The sequence below is a fragment of the Emys orbicularis genome, chromosome 1 (assembly GCF_028017835.1).
Source record: "Emys orbicularis isolate rEmyOrb1 chromosome 1, rEmyOrb1.hap1, whole genome shotgun sequence".
Classification (NCBI taxonomy): Eukaryota; Metazoa; Chordata; order Testudines; family Emydidae; genus Emys; species Emys orbicularis.
Window position 1 is genome coordinate 326,957,804 of NC_088683.1, and position 15,507 is coordinate 326,973,310.

The 15,507-nt window shown below is 59.5% G+C and overlaps 1 protein-coding gene across 1 annotated transcript in view; it reads left to right on the top strand.

Moving 5' to 3' along the window:
• The window catches only part of MIPEP (mitochondrial intermediate peptidase), a 144,126-nt gene that overhangs the window by 115,502 nt on the left and 13,117 nt on the right, over positions 1-15,507 (top strand). Inside the window, exon 17 of the mRNA XM_065420314.1 lies at positions 1,518-1,639. Coding sequence (XP_065276386.1) covers positions 1,518-1,639 — 122 coding nt within the window. The remainder of the gene's footprint in view (positions 1-1,517; positions 1,640-15,507) is intronic.

Genomic DNA, 15,507 nt, shown 5'->3' on the forward strand with positions numbered 1-15,507 from the left:
CACCATGAGTGTTGTAAGCAAGACACGAGAAATAATTCTTCCACTGTACTCTGCACTGATATTGTGTCCAGTTCTGGGTGTCACATTTCAGGAAAGATGTGGACAAATTGGAGAAAGTCCAGAGAAGAGCAGCAAAAATGATTTAAAGGTCTAGAAAACATGACCTATGAGGAAAGATTGAAAATATTGGGTTTGTTTAGTCTGGAGAAGAGAGGACCAAGGGGGAGACAACAGTTTTCAAGTACATAAAAGGGTTTACAAGGAAGAGGGTAAAAAATTGTTCTTCTTAACCTCTGCAGATAGGATAAGAAACAGTGGGTTTACATTGCAGCAAGGGCAGTTTAGGTTAGACATTAGGAAAAACTTGCTAGCTATCAGGGTAGTTAAGGACTGGAACAAATTGCCTAGGAAGGTTGTGGAATCTCTGTCATTGGAGGTTTTTAAGAACAGGTTAGACAAATATCTGTCAGGAATGGCCTAGTTGTTATGTAGTCCTGCTCTGAGTGCAGGGCACTGGACTAGGTGACCTATAGAGATCCCCTACACTTCTATGATTATCATAGATCTCTGATCTTGTTTGAACAGGACAAATGACATCTTTGAATTGACTCCCTCTTCGTTTCCTGAGAAGGAGCCAATAAGGGAGAAGCGGTTTCTTGTTGATCCATTGCTAGATAGAGCCATCATAGATTGAAGAAGCATATAAGACTGCAGGGAAACAGTATGTCTTTTCAATTTAATTCTACTCCCCTTTTCACATTACAGGCAGGAGAAATATGAGAACATAAACTCTGTTTCTATGAGAGTAGAGCTGATCATTTCAATTTTCCAAGGTAAAGAAATGGAGCCAAATAGGGGTACTCTAAGTAAAAGAGAGGAGTCCAGCAACACTGGAATGAGTCATAAAACTAAATAACAATTTATAGACAAATAACAGTATACTTACAATCTGCTATAAATATACAAACAAATCTGTGAACAATGGTATGTCATGTGGATGTAGTTCATTTACCTCTGAGCTTGTACTTTGGCATGTGGGAAGATGTACTTTACATATACAAGTCTCTACTATAATTTTGTTTTTGGCAAAAGCTCATGGATTTAACTTTTTCAGGTGTGACACTGTAATTATCCATGTGGGAAAATGTGGTGTTAATTGTAACAAGTGAATTGTGGTTTTCTTTTAACACCAAATAGAAACAATGTGAATATTATTAAATGTCTGAGTTTTTTACTGGTTACAGTTTTCTGTGCCTTTGATTCTGTTTGCTCATAATATTAATTATAATGATTAGCATCGGAAAAATGTAGTCTTTAGCTCAGAAAATATTTATTAGAATGCGGTTCTACACATTAGTTTTTCTTTCATTGTTTCTCCTTAATACTGTCAGATTTCTGTCAATGTAATATATGAACCAATTCAGTATATAACTCTTGCAATCTTTGATAAAAAGTTCTCAAAATAATCGGAAGGATATAAGTGATGTGATTTCCATTCTGTTTTCTTTTCCCTATAGGCATGGCAGCTGAGATTCAGCCATCTAGTGGGATACGGTGCCAAGTACTACTCCTACCTCATGTCCAGGGCCATTGCCTCCATGGTATGGAAACAGTGTTTTGTGCAGAACCCATTTGACAGGTAAAAAGAGAGAGTGCATGAAGTAGACCTGAATGGCGTGCTAACTCTGGGAAGCAGAAAATTTGCTTTTCGTACTTATAGCAACATTTTGATATTTTTTATGTCATTTTAATTGTTTTTTCTAAATATGTTGATTTTAAAAACATAGCAAAATATAACATAACCACAGATGATAAGGTGAACTGTAGGACATGTTCACTGATGCAAAGAATACAGCATCAGCATTTTAAAATGTAGGTGCCAAGTGGGAGGCACCAAAATCCATATGTAGTCATCTAATTAAAGAGCTTGATTTTCAAAAGTGTTAAATACCTGTCACTTCCATTTGACATAGAAGAAGCTGTCAGTATTAAACAAGCTTCTTGTCATCACCTTCAAAGCTCCACATAGCACTTCATAGTTATCTTCCCTTTCAAGCTTTGCATTGCATCCCTCTGCTCAGCTAGTATACACAGCTTTATCTGCTTGTTTATTAGTTTCTCGTCCAGTCTCCTCCGTGCCGCCTTCTGTGCAGTATCCTGTGCATGATGCAGCCTCCCTGAGCTCATCTGCAAGACTCCCTACCCTGCCAACATCAAAGTCACTCTTGAAGACCAATTTTGTCCTGCTTCTTACAATCAGTCGAGCTGACTTGTACATTAGTTGCCTATTCTGCTTCTCTTAGCCTCTTTCTACTAGTCTGTCTCCTTACGGTGTGAGCTCCGTGGAGCAAATACTGTTTCTTCCTGAATGTTTGGGAAGCACCTACCACACTGTAGGTACTACCATAAATAAATATATTTAATAACAGCCTATAAGCAAATAAATTCACATGTTCAAATTTAGATACTGTGACAAAGTTCCTCCTCTATCTTGGTGGGTCCTGCACTTATTGGCAGATTTTCTTGCCTCAGAGATTCACCATGTGGGTTGGGGAACAGCCCAGAGACCTTCCCCTCTGGAAGAACCCCCAATGCAGGTCAGTTGGGAGGTTTGGGGGGAACCCGGGCCCACCCTCTACTCCAGGTTCCAGCCCAGGGCCCTGTGGACTGCAGCTGTCTATAGTACCTCCTGTAACAGCTGTATGACAGCTACAACTCCCTGGGCTACTTCCCCATGGCCTCCTCCAAACACCTTCCTTAGTCTCACCACAGGACCTTCCTCCTGGTGTCTGATAACGCTTGTGCTCCTCAGTCCTCCAGCAGCTCACTCTCAGCTCCTTGCACCTCTTGCTCCCAGCTCCTCATACTCGCACCACAAACTGAAGTGAGCTCCTTTTTAAAACCCAGGTGCCCTGATTAGCCTGCCTTAATTGATTCTAACAGCTTCTTCTTAATTGGCTCCAGGTGTCCTAATTAGCCTGCCTGCCTTAACTGGTTCTAGCAGGTTCCTGATTACTCTAGTGCAGCCCCTGCTCTGGTCACTCAGGGAACAGAAACCCTGTCTGACCTGGGACTAATAGATCACTCTCCTGTAGCCCTCTGGCCTGGAGGGAGGGGGCTGCTCCTCCTCTTTCTCTGCTACCTGCTTGCTGGCTGGCTGCTAGACCGACCCACATCCTTGGTTGCTGCTGCTCCAGCTACAGCCCCTTGGGGGGGGGCCTGCTGGCCCACTCCCCAGAGGAGGGGAGGGAGAGACCCCAGCCATTGCTCCTACTGCTGGGGATGCCACCACCACCTCCACCTGAGAAGGGTCCTTCCTGCTGGCCACCAGACTGCCGCCTGGAGCTGCTGCGTTTGCTGCTGGGGAGCTGCTGGAGTCCTGAGGAGAAGAAGAGGACCATCTGCCAGTGGGGGAGCGCGTAGGAATTCTACAGACCACCGTGGAGGGGGCCCTCCCGGACTGAGTAACTTTTGAACTGTGCTCTTGTGGTGGGGATCTAGACTGGGTTTGTGGGGATATAGGGGGTGTGGTGTGGAGCCTGCCCCTGGTCCATCTGTGTCCCCCCCCCCCGACCCCCACCACCACCATCATCGTTGCCCCCTCCACCACCCCCACTGACTACTTACCATCTACCTTGAGCTCCTGCCTCTGGGATTTCAGCTGCTCACCTAGGCTTGCTATGCCCTGTTGCCACCATTGGGCCTGATACAGCAGCCAGCTTCCAAAGACTTTCCTTTTGTTACAAGCTCACGTGGGTGCACGTTCCCCCCCCCCCTTTTGGACTGACCCCCTCCCCCCTGCAGCAAGCCCCCAGCTTTGCCCATGCTGCCTACCCATTTGCCCCTTGCTGCCTTTTGCCCCTCCCCCTTGCCCCAGCCCCTTGCTAGCTCCAGTTTGTTTGCCTGCCCCGCCCTTTCCCTCTGCAGCCTTTGTTTGTTTGACCCGCCCCAGCCTCTGAAGCTAGCCCCGTGGTTCCTCTGCCCCATTTCCCGCCTGGTTGCTCCCTTCCCCCTGCGGTCCCCTTGCCCTGATTAGCCTCTCCCCTCGTGCGCCCATGTCCCCTCCCTTGCGCTTGTACCCCTCCCCGTTTTAGTTTGATTCTGTCTCACTGCACCCCCCAATGCTGTTATATCCTCCCTTCCTTGGTGCAACAAGAGGAGCCGGAAACCTTCCCTGAGTCGGTGACTGACCCCTAGCCCTTGATAGCCCCCCCATCCACCCCCCCCCCTTTTTTTTGGCGCCCTCCTCCCCTGCCTACAGCCTAGCGGGGAGCAGTGGTCGACCTGCTTCCCCCTTCCTACCCCCGCTCCACTGTTTGCTCTCCCCCCATCCTCATTATGGCAGGGGACGAGGAGAGTGAGACCCCTCGGGCAGACCATGCTGCCCCTCCTCCACCCACCCCACCATCGTCCCCCCTAGCCTCTACCTCAACCGCCGGTGCCGAGCCACCTGCTACCACCTCTGCTGGAGCACCGGCGGCGGTGGGTAATGAGGTGACCTCCGCTGCTGCCACGTCCCTCGCTCCCTCTGACTCTGGGGGAGTCCTTCCAACCGGCAGGAAGGGCCAGGGCACAAAGAAGGGTAAAGGCCCCGCTAAAAAAGCCAGACCCTCCATGGCAGGGGGTGCCCCCACTGCCGCGGCCCCGCAACCGGCCGCGGCGTCCCTCCCTGTTGTTCCTTCCACCAGCTCTGTGGGCCTCCCCCGGCCCCCAGGGCATACGCCCAGGTGGCGGCGGCCCCCCCGCCTGCCGCTACGTCATCTCCCCCATCCACTGCCTCTGCTACCATCTATAGCGGCCGGGGTCCCTTCCCCACCTTGACTAGGAAGCACGGCGTCCGTTGCCTCCTGGTACCCGCCTCGCCCCACGTGGAGACCTACGTGCGGGCGTTGGCGAGGGTGGTGGGGCCCACGGCCATTGTGGCGGCCTCCAAGATGTACGGAAAGGTCGTCTTCTTCCTAGCATCGGAGGCAGCCGCCCAGGAGACAGTGGAGAAGGGCCTGGCGGTGGGGGGCGTGTACGTCCCCCTGGAGCCGCTAGAAGACCTGGGCGCCCGACTGGTCCTGACTTCTGTCCCTCCCTTCCTTCCAAATGCCGCCCTGTTACCCGCCCTCTCTACCCTAGGGAGGCCGATCTCTGTGGTCAGCCCTCTCCCATTGGGCTGCAAAGACCCCGCCCTCCGTCATGTCCTCTCGTTCCGCCGGCAGGTACAGTTGCAACTGCCGACGGCGGCACGTGACGGAGAGGCGCTTGAGGGGTCCTTCTTGGTCCCCTACCAGGGGGCCCGCTACCGGGTGCATTATTCAACGGGGGAGGCCCGGTGCTACCTCCGCCGGGCGATGGGACACGTCTGGAGGGACTGCCCCTTGGCCCGGCACGGAGGGACATCCGAGACCCCCGAGCCCCGGCAGGGCGCCGGCCCCGTCATCGCCGGCGCCCCTAGCTGCCCGACGCCCGAAGCCGCCCCTCCTCCTTTCCGGCCCACCAAAGCTCCCGCTCGGGCCCAAGGGGTATCTCCCCCAGTGCGCCTAGACGAGCGGGAGGGCCCCGCCTCTGCCTCCTGCGTTCTGGCAGGGCCTGTAGAGGAGGGTGAGGTAGGGATACCGCCGGGCATTGAAGAGGGCATGCCCCAGGGAGAATCCTCCCTCCTACATGTTACCCCACCATTGCCTCCCCGAGTCCCTAAACTTTCGTCCTTGCTCCCTGACCCAACACCTGTTAGCCAGCCCCCAGATGATGCCATGGAGGGCTGGTCCTTAGTACAGGGGAAGCGGGGCAAGCGGAAGGCTCGAGCTCCGCTCCTCCCATCTGATGCGGTAGCCCCCCGGAAGACCAGGAAGGGGGGCACCGATGCTGAGCCTTCCGCTTTGCCCCCGGGTGGGTTTTGTCCACCGTTACCGGCTAGGGAAGACGTGGCAGCATCGGAGGAAAGCACTACCCCTCCTCCGGTGTCCCTTCCTATGGAAGCCCCTGATGGAGCCCCTCTCGCCCCTTTACAATCTAAAGCCCCTGCAAGCACCAAGGCGAGCGTCGCTTCGGGTGCTGACGGGGAGAGCCCTGGGGTGGTGGAAGGTGATCTCCCCTCCATTTATGAGGAGATCGAGGCCCTGGGTCTGACCCCGGTTACCCAGGGGGAGGACGACCCTCTGCCAGCGGGCCTCGATCTGAGCGACCTCGCCTCAGCCCCCCTTTCCCCATGTTCCGTCCCCTTACCCACTGCTTCCGCTCCCGCCTCCGAGGAGCCCCTGGACTCTTCCACCAACCCGGCTGCAGATGGCACCCCGCTAGCGGTCGCCGAGCCTCTTGAGGCGACGGCCAGTACCATGCAACCGGGACCTGAGTCACAAGGGGACTCCCTCATGGCTGAGGGGCAGCCGACCTCCTTCCCGGGTGGGGGCCCCACCGTTGTTTCTCCACCTACAGATGCCGTGGCCTTACCATCTGCCTTGGAGCACGAGCCTGGCATCGCGGAGGGCCCACCTCCCTCCCCGCAAATTCCTGAGCCCATTTGCGGGGTGTTACCCCCCCCACCCAGTGGCCTGGCTGCTGGGACCCCCGATCCCAATATCACCCCTTCCCCTGTCCCTATTCCTGATTCCAGCCCTACCCTTGACACCGACCCTGTCCCTGTCCCCTCCACTTCCCGTGATGCTTTTGCCGCCCCTGGGGCTGTCTCCTTCCTTATCCCAGAGGATGACCCCCAAGGAGCGGCCTTTGTTTTTCCCTGTCCCAACCCACCAGGGGCTGCTCGTTTCCCTCCGCCGCCCCCCAGTGAGCCGGGATCTGAGGCAGGCCGCGTGGCGTCGGCCCATCGGACGCCACGTCGAGGGTCTGCCCCCTGTTTGCCCGTCTCGGTGGGCCACGGGGCTGTGACAGGGGCCCCACTGGGGGAAAGCCTTAGATCAGTAACCCCACCCTCCCGCTGAGAGAGGAGCTACGGGAATTCCTTGAGGACGTCCGTGGCTCCCGCAACAAGGTACAGCTTGCACTCCAGCGATGGGGGGATTTTCATCAGATCCTCCGGGCCGCGAGGGCCCTCATGGGGGAGGGTAAGAGGACCGGGAGGCAGGCCGCTGCGGCCTACCAACGGGTCCGCCTCTTCTGTGACTCCTTAATCGCCCACGGGGTAGGTCACGGATTGTTGCACGGCCCGACGGAGGCCGTGAGCGTCTCTGCCGGCGAGGATCCCCCCCAGCCCTCCTCATGGCACCGATCATCTTTGCAACATTAAACACCCGGGGCTGTAGGATGGGTCTCCGCAGGAGCCAGGTGCTCTCCTTTCTTAGGGAGAGGGGGTACTCTGTGATTTTCCTGAAGGAAACCCATACGGATCCGGCCGCTGAAGCTAGCTGGTGGCTGGAGTGGGGGGACAGGGTCTATTTTAGCCACCTCACAGTTCGTACGGCTGGAGTGGCGACCCTGTTCTCCCCCGACCTACGGCCCGAGGTGCTGGGGGTCGCCGAGGCTATGCCAGGCCGCCTGCTACACCTCCGGGTCCGCATGGAGGGGCTTGTGGTTAATCTCGTCAACGTTTACGCCCCGACATTGGGCCCGGAGAGGTTGTGTTTTTATCAGCAGGCGTCCGCCTTCCTCGGCACCTTGGATCCTCGCGAGTGCCTGGTCCTGGGCGGGGACTTTAACGCCACCCTTGAGGAACGGGACCGCTCGGGGACCGAGCAGCACCAGGCCGCCGCGGATGTCCTCCGGGAGATCGTCGAACATCATTCCCTGGTGGACGTCTGGCGCGACCACCACCCGGATGACGTTTCTACATTCACTTTTGTCCGGGTGGAGGTCCATCGGTCGTACCACTCCCGGTTGGACCGCATCTATATGTCACGCTTCCATCTTTCCCGGGCACACTCCTCCAACGTCCGGCCGGCCCCTTTTTCAGATCACCATCTAGCCACGGTGACAGCCTCTCTTTGCGCGGAGAGGCCGGGGCCGGCCTATTGGCACTTTAATAATAGCTTGTTGGAGGATGTGGGCTTTGTGGCGTCCTTCCGGGAGTTCTGGCTGGCCTGGCGAGGGCAGCGGCGTGCCTTTCCCTCGGCGCGGCGGTGGTGGGACCTGGGGAAGGTGCGCGCCCGGCTCTTCTGCCGTGACTACACCCGGGGCGCCAGCCGACGGAGGGATGCGACAATAGGGCAGTTGGAACGGGAGGTCTTAGAGCTGGAGAGGCGTCTGGCCGCCAGCCCCGGTGATCCATCCCTCTGCGGAGCGTGCCGGGAGAAGCGGGAAGAGCTCCGGACCCTCGAGGACCATCGGGCCCGAGGTGCCTTTGTTCGATCCCGCATCCGCCTCCTTCGGGAGATGGATCGCGGCTCCCGCTTCTTCTACGCCCTGGAGAAAAAGAGGGGGGCCAAGAAGCACGTCACCTGCCTTTTAGCAGAGGACGGCACCCCCCTCATGGATCCGGCGGAAATGTGCGGGAGGGCCAGGACCTTCTACGCAGGCCTTTTCTCCCCGGATCCGACCGATCCTAACGCTTGCAAAATGCTTTGGGATGAACTCCCGACGGTCAGCGCGGGCGACCGAGACCGGCTGGAGCTACCTCTCACTCTGGCCGAGTTCTCGGAAGCCCTCTGTCGCATGCCCACCAATAAATCTCCAGGCATGGACGGGCTGACCGTGGAGTTCTACCGCGTGTTTTGGGATGTCCTCGGCCCAGACCTTGTCACCGTCTGGGCCGAGTCCTTGCAGGGCGGGGTCCTCCCTCTTTCGTGCAGGCGAGCCGTGCTCACCTTATTGCCGAAGAAGGGGGACCTCCGCGATTTACGGAATTGGCGTCCCATCTCGCTCCTCAGCACGGACTATAAAATCGTAGCGAAGGCCATCTCGCTGCGGCTAGGGTCCGTGTTGGCGGACGTGATCCACCCAGACCAGGGCCGCACCATCTTCGACAACTTGTATCTGGTCCGGGACCTCTTGGAACTCGGGTGTAGGGATGGTCTGTCGTTCGCCCTCCTGTCCCTGGATCAGGAGAAGGCGTTCGACAGGGTGGACCACGGGTATCTCCTGGGCACTCTGCGAGCGTTTGGCTTCGGGCCCCAGTTTGTGGGTTTTCTCCAGGTGCTGTACGCCTCCGCAGAGTGTTTGGTCAGGCTCAACTGGACCCTGACCGAACCGGTCAGCTTCGGGCGAGGAGTACGTCAAGGGTGCCCCCTCTCGGGCCAGCTGTATGCTCTGGCGATCGAGCCCTTCCTCTGTCTCCTCCGTAGGAGGTTGGCAGGGTTGGTTCTGCGGGAGCCGGAGCTGCGGCTGGTCCTGTCGGCGTACGCCGACGACGTGCTCCTCGTGGTCCAGGACCCGGGCGACTTGGTGCGGGTGGAGGCTTGCCAGACCATCTATTCGGCGGCCTCCTCCGCCCGGGTCAGTTGGGTCAAGAACTCTGGCCTGGTGGTAGGTGACGGGTGGCAGGCGAGCTCCCTCCCACCCGCGCTTCAGGCCATCCGGTGGAGCGTGGGTCCGCTGCTCTATCTCGGCGTTTACCTTTCTGCCACGCATCCGTCTCCGCCGGAGAACTGGCTAGGTTTAGAGGGCAGGGTGTCGGAGCGGCTCCGGAACTGGACAGGACTGCTCCGGTGTCTCTCCCTTCGAGGGAGAGCACTGGTGCTCAATCAACTAGTCCTGTCCATGCTCTGGTACCGGCTCAACACCCTGGTCCCGGCCCCGGGCTTCCTGACCACCCTCCGGACGTTGATTCTGGAGTTCTTTTGGTCAGGACTGCACTGGGTCTCTGCGGGGGTTCTCCATCTACCCCTGGAGGAAGGAGGGCAGGGCCTGAAGTGTCTGCACGCTCAGGTCCACGTCTTCCGCCTCCAGGCCCTGCAGAGGCTCCTTTATGGTGCAGGTAGTCCGGCATGGAGCGTATTGGCGCATGCCTTCCTGCGCCGCTTCCGAGGGCTCCGATATGACCGGCAGCTCCTTTGTCTCCATCCGAGAGGTCTTCCGCGAGGCCTCTCCGAGCTGCCGGTCTTCTACCAGGACCTCCTCCGGACCTGGAAACTGTTTTCAGTGACCAGGTCCGTGGCAGCCACCGTGGGGGCAGATCTCCTCGCGGAGCCCCTGCTACACAACCCCCAGCTTCGTGTGCAGGTGGCGGAGTCCCCCATGGTGCGCCAGAGTTTGGTCCTAGCAGAAGTCACCAAAGTCAGAGACCTCCTGGACTACGACCGAGGAGACTGGCTGGATCCCCTGACGCTCGCTCAGCGCATGGGGCTCTCCAGACCTCGTACTCCCCAGCGCGTACTTCAGGAGGTGAGGGCCGCTTTGCCGCCCGCTGCTCGGGACTATCTCGACCGGGTCCTGCGAGAGGGCACGCCCCGCCCACCCTCCACTCCGAGCCCTCCAGACTTTTTCATCGGGCCCCTGCCCCGTGGACCCAACCAGCCCCCTCCCCGTCCATTCGCCATGAGCCGGCTGCACCATTTGCAGCCGGTTCTGTTCCGGACCGCGCCAAGGAAACATCTATACACGCTCGTGCTACATGTTCTTCATGTCCTCACCCTCGCGTCCTGCCCCGATACAAAGTGGCGGGACCTTCTGCCACCTCTGGAGGGTGAGGAGCCCCGGTGGGCCAGCCTTTATTCTGCTCTGATCCCGAAGCCCACCAGGGACATCAGTTGGCGGCTCCTTCACGGAGCCGTAAGCACGGGCGTGTACTTGGCGCGGTTTACCCCTATCCCAGACACCTGCCCCTTTTGCGGCGTGAGGGAGACCCTGGCGCATGTTTACCTAGAGTGCGCCAGGCTGCAGCCCCTATTCCGGCTCCTCACAAATATTTTGTTAAGATTTTGGTTGCACTTTTCTCCACACCTTTTTATTTATGCACTCCCTATCCGTCGCCCCACAAAGTTGCGGGACCTCCTGGTCAACCTCCTTCTGGCCTTAGCAAAACTGGCCATCTATAAAACCAGAGTGAGGAGGTTGGCCGATGGAGTTTCCTGTGACTGTGGGGCGTATTTCAGGTCCTCCGTTCTTTCACGTATCCGGGCAGAGTTCCTCTGGGCGACGTCCACTGGCTCCCTTGACGCATTCGAGGAGCAGTGGGCGCTGTCCGGGGTTCTCTGCTCAGTGTCCCCGTCTGGTTCGCTTCTTTTGACCCTTTAACCTCACTCCTGTCCCTGTTCTTTTATTAGTTGTCCCCCGTAATTTTTTGGTCTCCAGGTCCTGTGGGCCCCCCCCTTAGGCTGGGGGGGATCCTTTAGCAGTGGGCGGGCTTCGCCCGCCCACTTCCTGGATCCCAATAGGTCTGGTCACTCAGGGAACAGAAACCCTGTCTGACCTGGGACTAATAGATCACTCTCCTGTAGCCCTCTGGCCTGGAGGGAGGGAGGGAGGGAGGGGGCTGCTCCTCCTCTTTCTCTGCTACCTGCTTGCTGGCTGGCTGCTAGACCGACCCACATCCTTGGTTGCTGCTGCTCCAGCTACAGCCCCTTGGGGGGGGCCTGCTGGCCCACTCCCCAGAGGAGGGGAGGGAGAGACCCCAGCCATTGCTCCTACTGCTGGGGATGCCACCACCACCTCCACCTGAGAAGGGTCCTTCCTGCTGGCCACCAGACTGCCGCCTGGAGCTGCTGCGTTTGCTGCTGGGGAGCTGCTGGAGTCCTGAGGAGAAGAAGAGGACCATCTGCCAGTGGGGGAGCGCGTAGGAATTCTACAGACCACCGTGGAGGGGGCCCTCCCGGACTGAGTAACTTTTGAACTGTGCTCTTGTGGTGGGGATCTAGACTGGGTTTGTGGGGATACAGGGGGTGTGGTGTGGAGCCTGCCCCTGGTCCATCTGTGTCCCCCCCCCCGACCCCCACCACCACCATCATCGTTGCCCCCTCCACCACCCCCACTGACTACTTACCATCTACCTTGAGCTCCTGCCTCTGGGATTTCAGCTGCTCACCTAGGCTTGCTATGCCCTGTTGCCACCATTGGGCCTGATACAGCAGCCAGCTTCCAAAGACTTTCCTTTTGTTACAAGCTCACGTGGGTGCACGTTCCCCCCCCCCTTTTGGACTGACCCCCTCCCCCCTGCAGCAAGCCCCCAGCTTTGCCCATGCTGCCTACCCATTTGCCCCTTGCTGCCTTTTGCCCCTCCCCCTTGCCCCAGCCCCTTGCTAGCTCCAGTTTGTTTGCCTGCCCCGCCCTTTCCCTCTGCAGCCTTTGTTTGTTTGACCCGCCCCAGCCTCTGAAGCTAGCCCCGTGGTTCCTCTGCCTCATTTCCCGCCTGGTTGCTCCCTTCCCCCTGCGGTCCCCTTGCCCTGATTAGCCCCTCCCCTCGTGCGCCCATAAATTATGTCCCCTCCCTTGCGCTTGTGCCCCTTCCCGTTTTAGTTTGACCTTGTCTCACTGCACCCCCCAATGCTGTTATATTCCCCCTTCCTTGGTGCGACTAGAGGAGCCGGAAACCCTCCCCGAGTCAGTGACTGACCCCTAGCCCTTGATAGTCCCGCTCCCATCCAGCCCACCCCTTTTTGGCGCCCTCCTCCCCTGCCTGCAGCCTAGCGGGGAGAAGTGGTCGACCTGCTTCCCCTCTCCCTGCCCCCTCCGGTGTTTGTTCTGCCCCCGTCCTCATTATGGCAGGGGACGAGGCGAGTGGGACCTCTCGGGCAGACCCTGCTGCCCCTCCTCCACCCGCCCCACCATCGTCCCCCTTAGCCTCTACCTCAACCGCCGCTGCCGTGCCACCTGCTAACGCCCCTGTTGGAGCGCCGGCAGCGGCAGATACCGAGGTGACCTCCGCTGCTGCCACGTCCCTCGCTCCCTCCGACTCTGGGGGAGCCCCCCCAGCCGGCAGGAAGGGCCAGGGCACAAAGAAAGGTAAAGGCCCCGCCAAGAAGGCCAGGCCCTCCATGGCGGGGGCTGCCCCCACTACCACGGCCCCGCCATCGGCCGCGGCATCCCTCCCCGCTGTTCCCTCCACCAGCTCTGTAGGTGTCCCTCCCCCGGCCCCCAGGCCATATGCCCAGGTAGCGGCGGCCCCCCCGCCTGCTGCTGCATCATCATCTCAATCAACCACCGCCTCTGCTACCATCTATAGTGGCCGGGGCCCCTTCCCCACCTTGACTAGGAAGCACGGCGTCCGTTGCCTCCTGGTACCCGCCTCGCCCCACGTGGAAACCTATGTGCGGGCGTTGGCGAGGGTGGTGGGGCCCACGGCCATTGTGACGGCCTCCAAGATGTACGGAAAGGTCGTCTTCTTCCTAGCATCGGAGGCCGCCGTCCAGGAGGCGGTGGAGGAGGGCCTGGCGGTGGGGGGCGTGTTCGTCCCCCTGGAGCCGCTAGAAGACCTGGGCGCCCGACTGGTCCTGACTTCTGTCCCTCCCTTCCTTCCTAATGCCGCCCTGTTACCTGCCCTCTCTACCCTGGGGAGGCCGATCTCCGTGGTCAGCCCTCTCCCGTTGGGCTGCAAAGACCCCGCCCTCCGTCATGTCCTCTCGTTCCGCCGGCAGGTACAGTTACAACTGCCGCCGGCGGCACGTGACGGTGAGGCGCTTGAGGGGTCCTTCTTGGTCCCCTACCAGGGGGCCCGCTACCGGGTGCATTATTCAACGGGGGAGACCCGGTGCTACCTCTGCCGGGCGATGGGGCACGTCCGGAGGGACTGCCCCTTGGCCCGGCACGGAGGGGCATCCGGGACCCCCGAGCCCCGGCAGGGCGCCGGCCCCGTCATCGCCGGCGCCCCTGGCTGCCCGGCGCCCGACGCCGCCCCTCCTTTCCGGCCCAACAACGCTCCCGCTCGGGCCCAAGGGGTATCTCCCCTAGTGTGCCCAGACGAGCTGGAGGTCCCCGCCTCTGCCGCCTGCGATCTGGCGGGGCCTGTGGAGGAGGGTGAGGTAGGGATACCGCCGGGCATAGAAAAGAGCATGCCCCAGGGTGGCTCCTCCCTCCTACATGCTGCCCCACCATTGCCTCCCCGCGTCCCTGAGCCTTCGTCCTTGCTCCCTGACCCGACCCCTGTTAGCCAACCCCCGGATGATGCCATGGAGGGCTGGTCCTTAGTACAGGGGAAGCGGGGCAAGCGGAAGGCTCGAGCTCCGCTCCTCCCACCTGATGCGGTAGCCCCCCGGAAGACCAGGAAGGGGGGCACCGATGCCGAGCCTTCCGCTTTGCCCCCTGCCAATTCCAATTCAGTGGTGCCGGCTGGGGATGCCGTGGCAGCACTGGAAGGTAATATCGCCCCTCCTCCGGAGTCCCTTCCTACAGAAGCCCCTGCTGGGGCCCCTCTCGCCCCCTTACAATCTGAAGCCCCTGCAAGCACCAAGGCGAGCGTCGCTTTGGGTGCTGGCGGGGAGAACCCTGGGGTGGTGGAAGGTGATCTCTCCTCCATTTATGAGGAGATCGAGGCCCTGGGTCTGACTCCGCTTACCCAGGGGGAGGACGACCCTCTGCCAGCGGGCCTCGATTTGAACGACCTCGCCTCGGCCCCCCTTTCCCCGTGTTCCGTCCCCTTATCCACTGCCTCCGTTCCCGCCTCCGAGGAGCCCCTGGACTCTTCCACCAACCAGGCCGCAGATGGCACCCCACTAGCAGCCGCCGAGCCTCTTGAGGCAACGGCCAGTGCCACGCAGCCGGGACCCGAGTCGCCAGGGGACTCCCTCGTGGCTGAGGGTGGGGGCCCCATCATTGATTTTCCACCTACAGATGCAGTGGCCTTACCATCTGCCTTGGAGCATGAGCTCGGCATCGCCGAGGGCCCACCTCCCTCCCCGCAAATCCCTGAGCCCATTTGCGGGGTGTTGCCCCCCCCCACCCAGTGGCCTGGCTGCTGGGACCCCCGATCTCAATATCGCCCCTTCCCCTGTCCCTGTTCCTGATTCCAGCCCTACCCCTGACACTGACCCCGTCCCTGTCCCCTCCACTTCCCGTGATGCTTTTGCCGCCCCTGTGGCTGTCTCCTTCTATATCCCAGAGGATGACCCCCAAGGAGCGGCCTTTGTTTTTCCCTGTCCCGACCCACCAGGGGCTGCTATTTTCCCTCCGCCGCCCCCCATTGAGCCAGGATCTGAGGCGGGCCACGTGGCGTCGGCCCATCGGACGCCACGTCGAGGGTCTGCCCCCTGCTTGCCCGTCTCGGTGGGCCACGGGGCTGTGACAGGGGCCCCACTGGGGGAAAGCCATAGATCAGTGACCCCACCACCCATACGCTGAGAGAGGAGCTACGGGAGTTCCTTGAGGACGTCCGTGGCTCCCGCAACAAGGTACAGCTTGCACTCCAGCGATGGGGGGATTTTCATCAGATCCTCCGGGCCGCGAGGGCCCTCATGGGGGAGGGTAAGAGGACCGGGAGGCAGGCCGCTGCGGCCTACCAACGGGTCCGCCTCTTCCGTGACTCCTTAATCGCCCACGGGGTAGGTCACGGATTGTTGCGCGGCCCGACGGAGGCCGTGAGCGTCTCTGCCGGCGAGGATCCCCCCCAGCCCTCCTCATGGCACCGATCATCTTTGCAACATTAAACACCCGAGGCTGTAGGATGGGTCTCCGCAGGAGCCAGGTGCTCTCCTTCCTTCG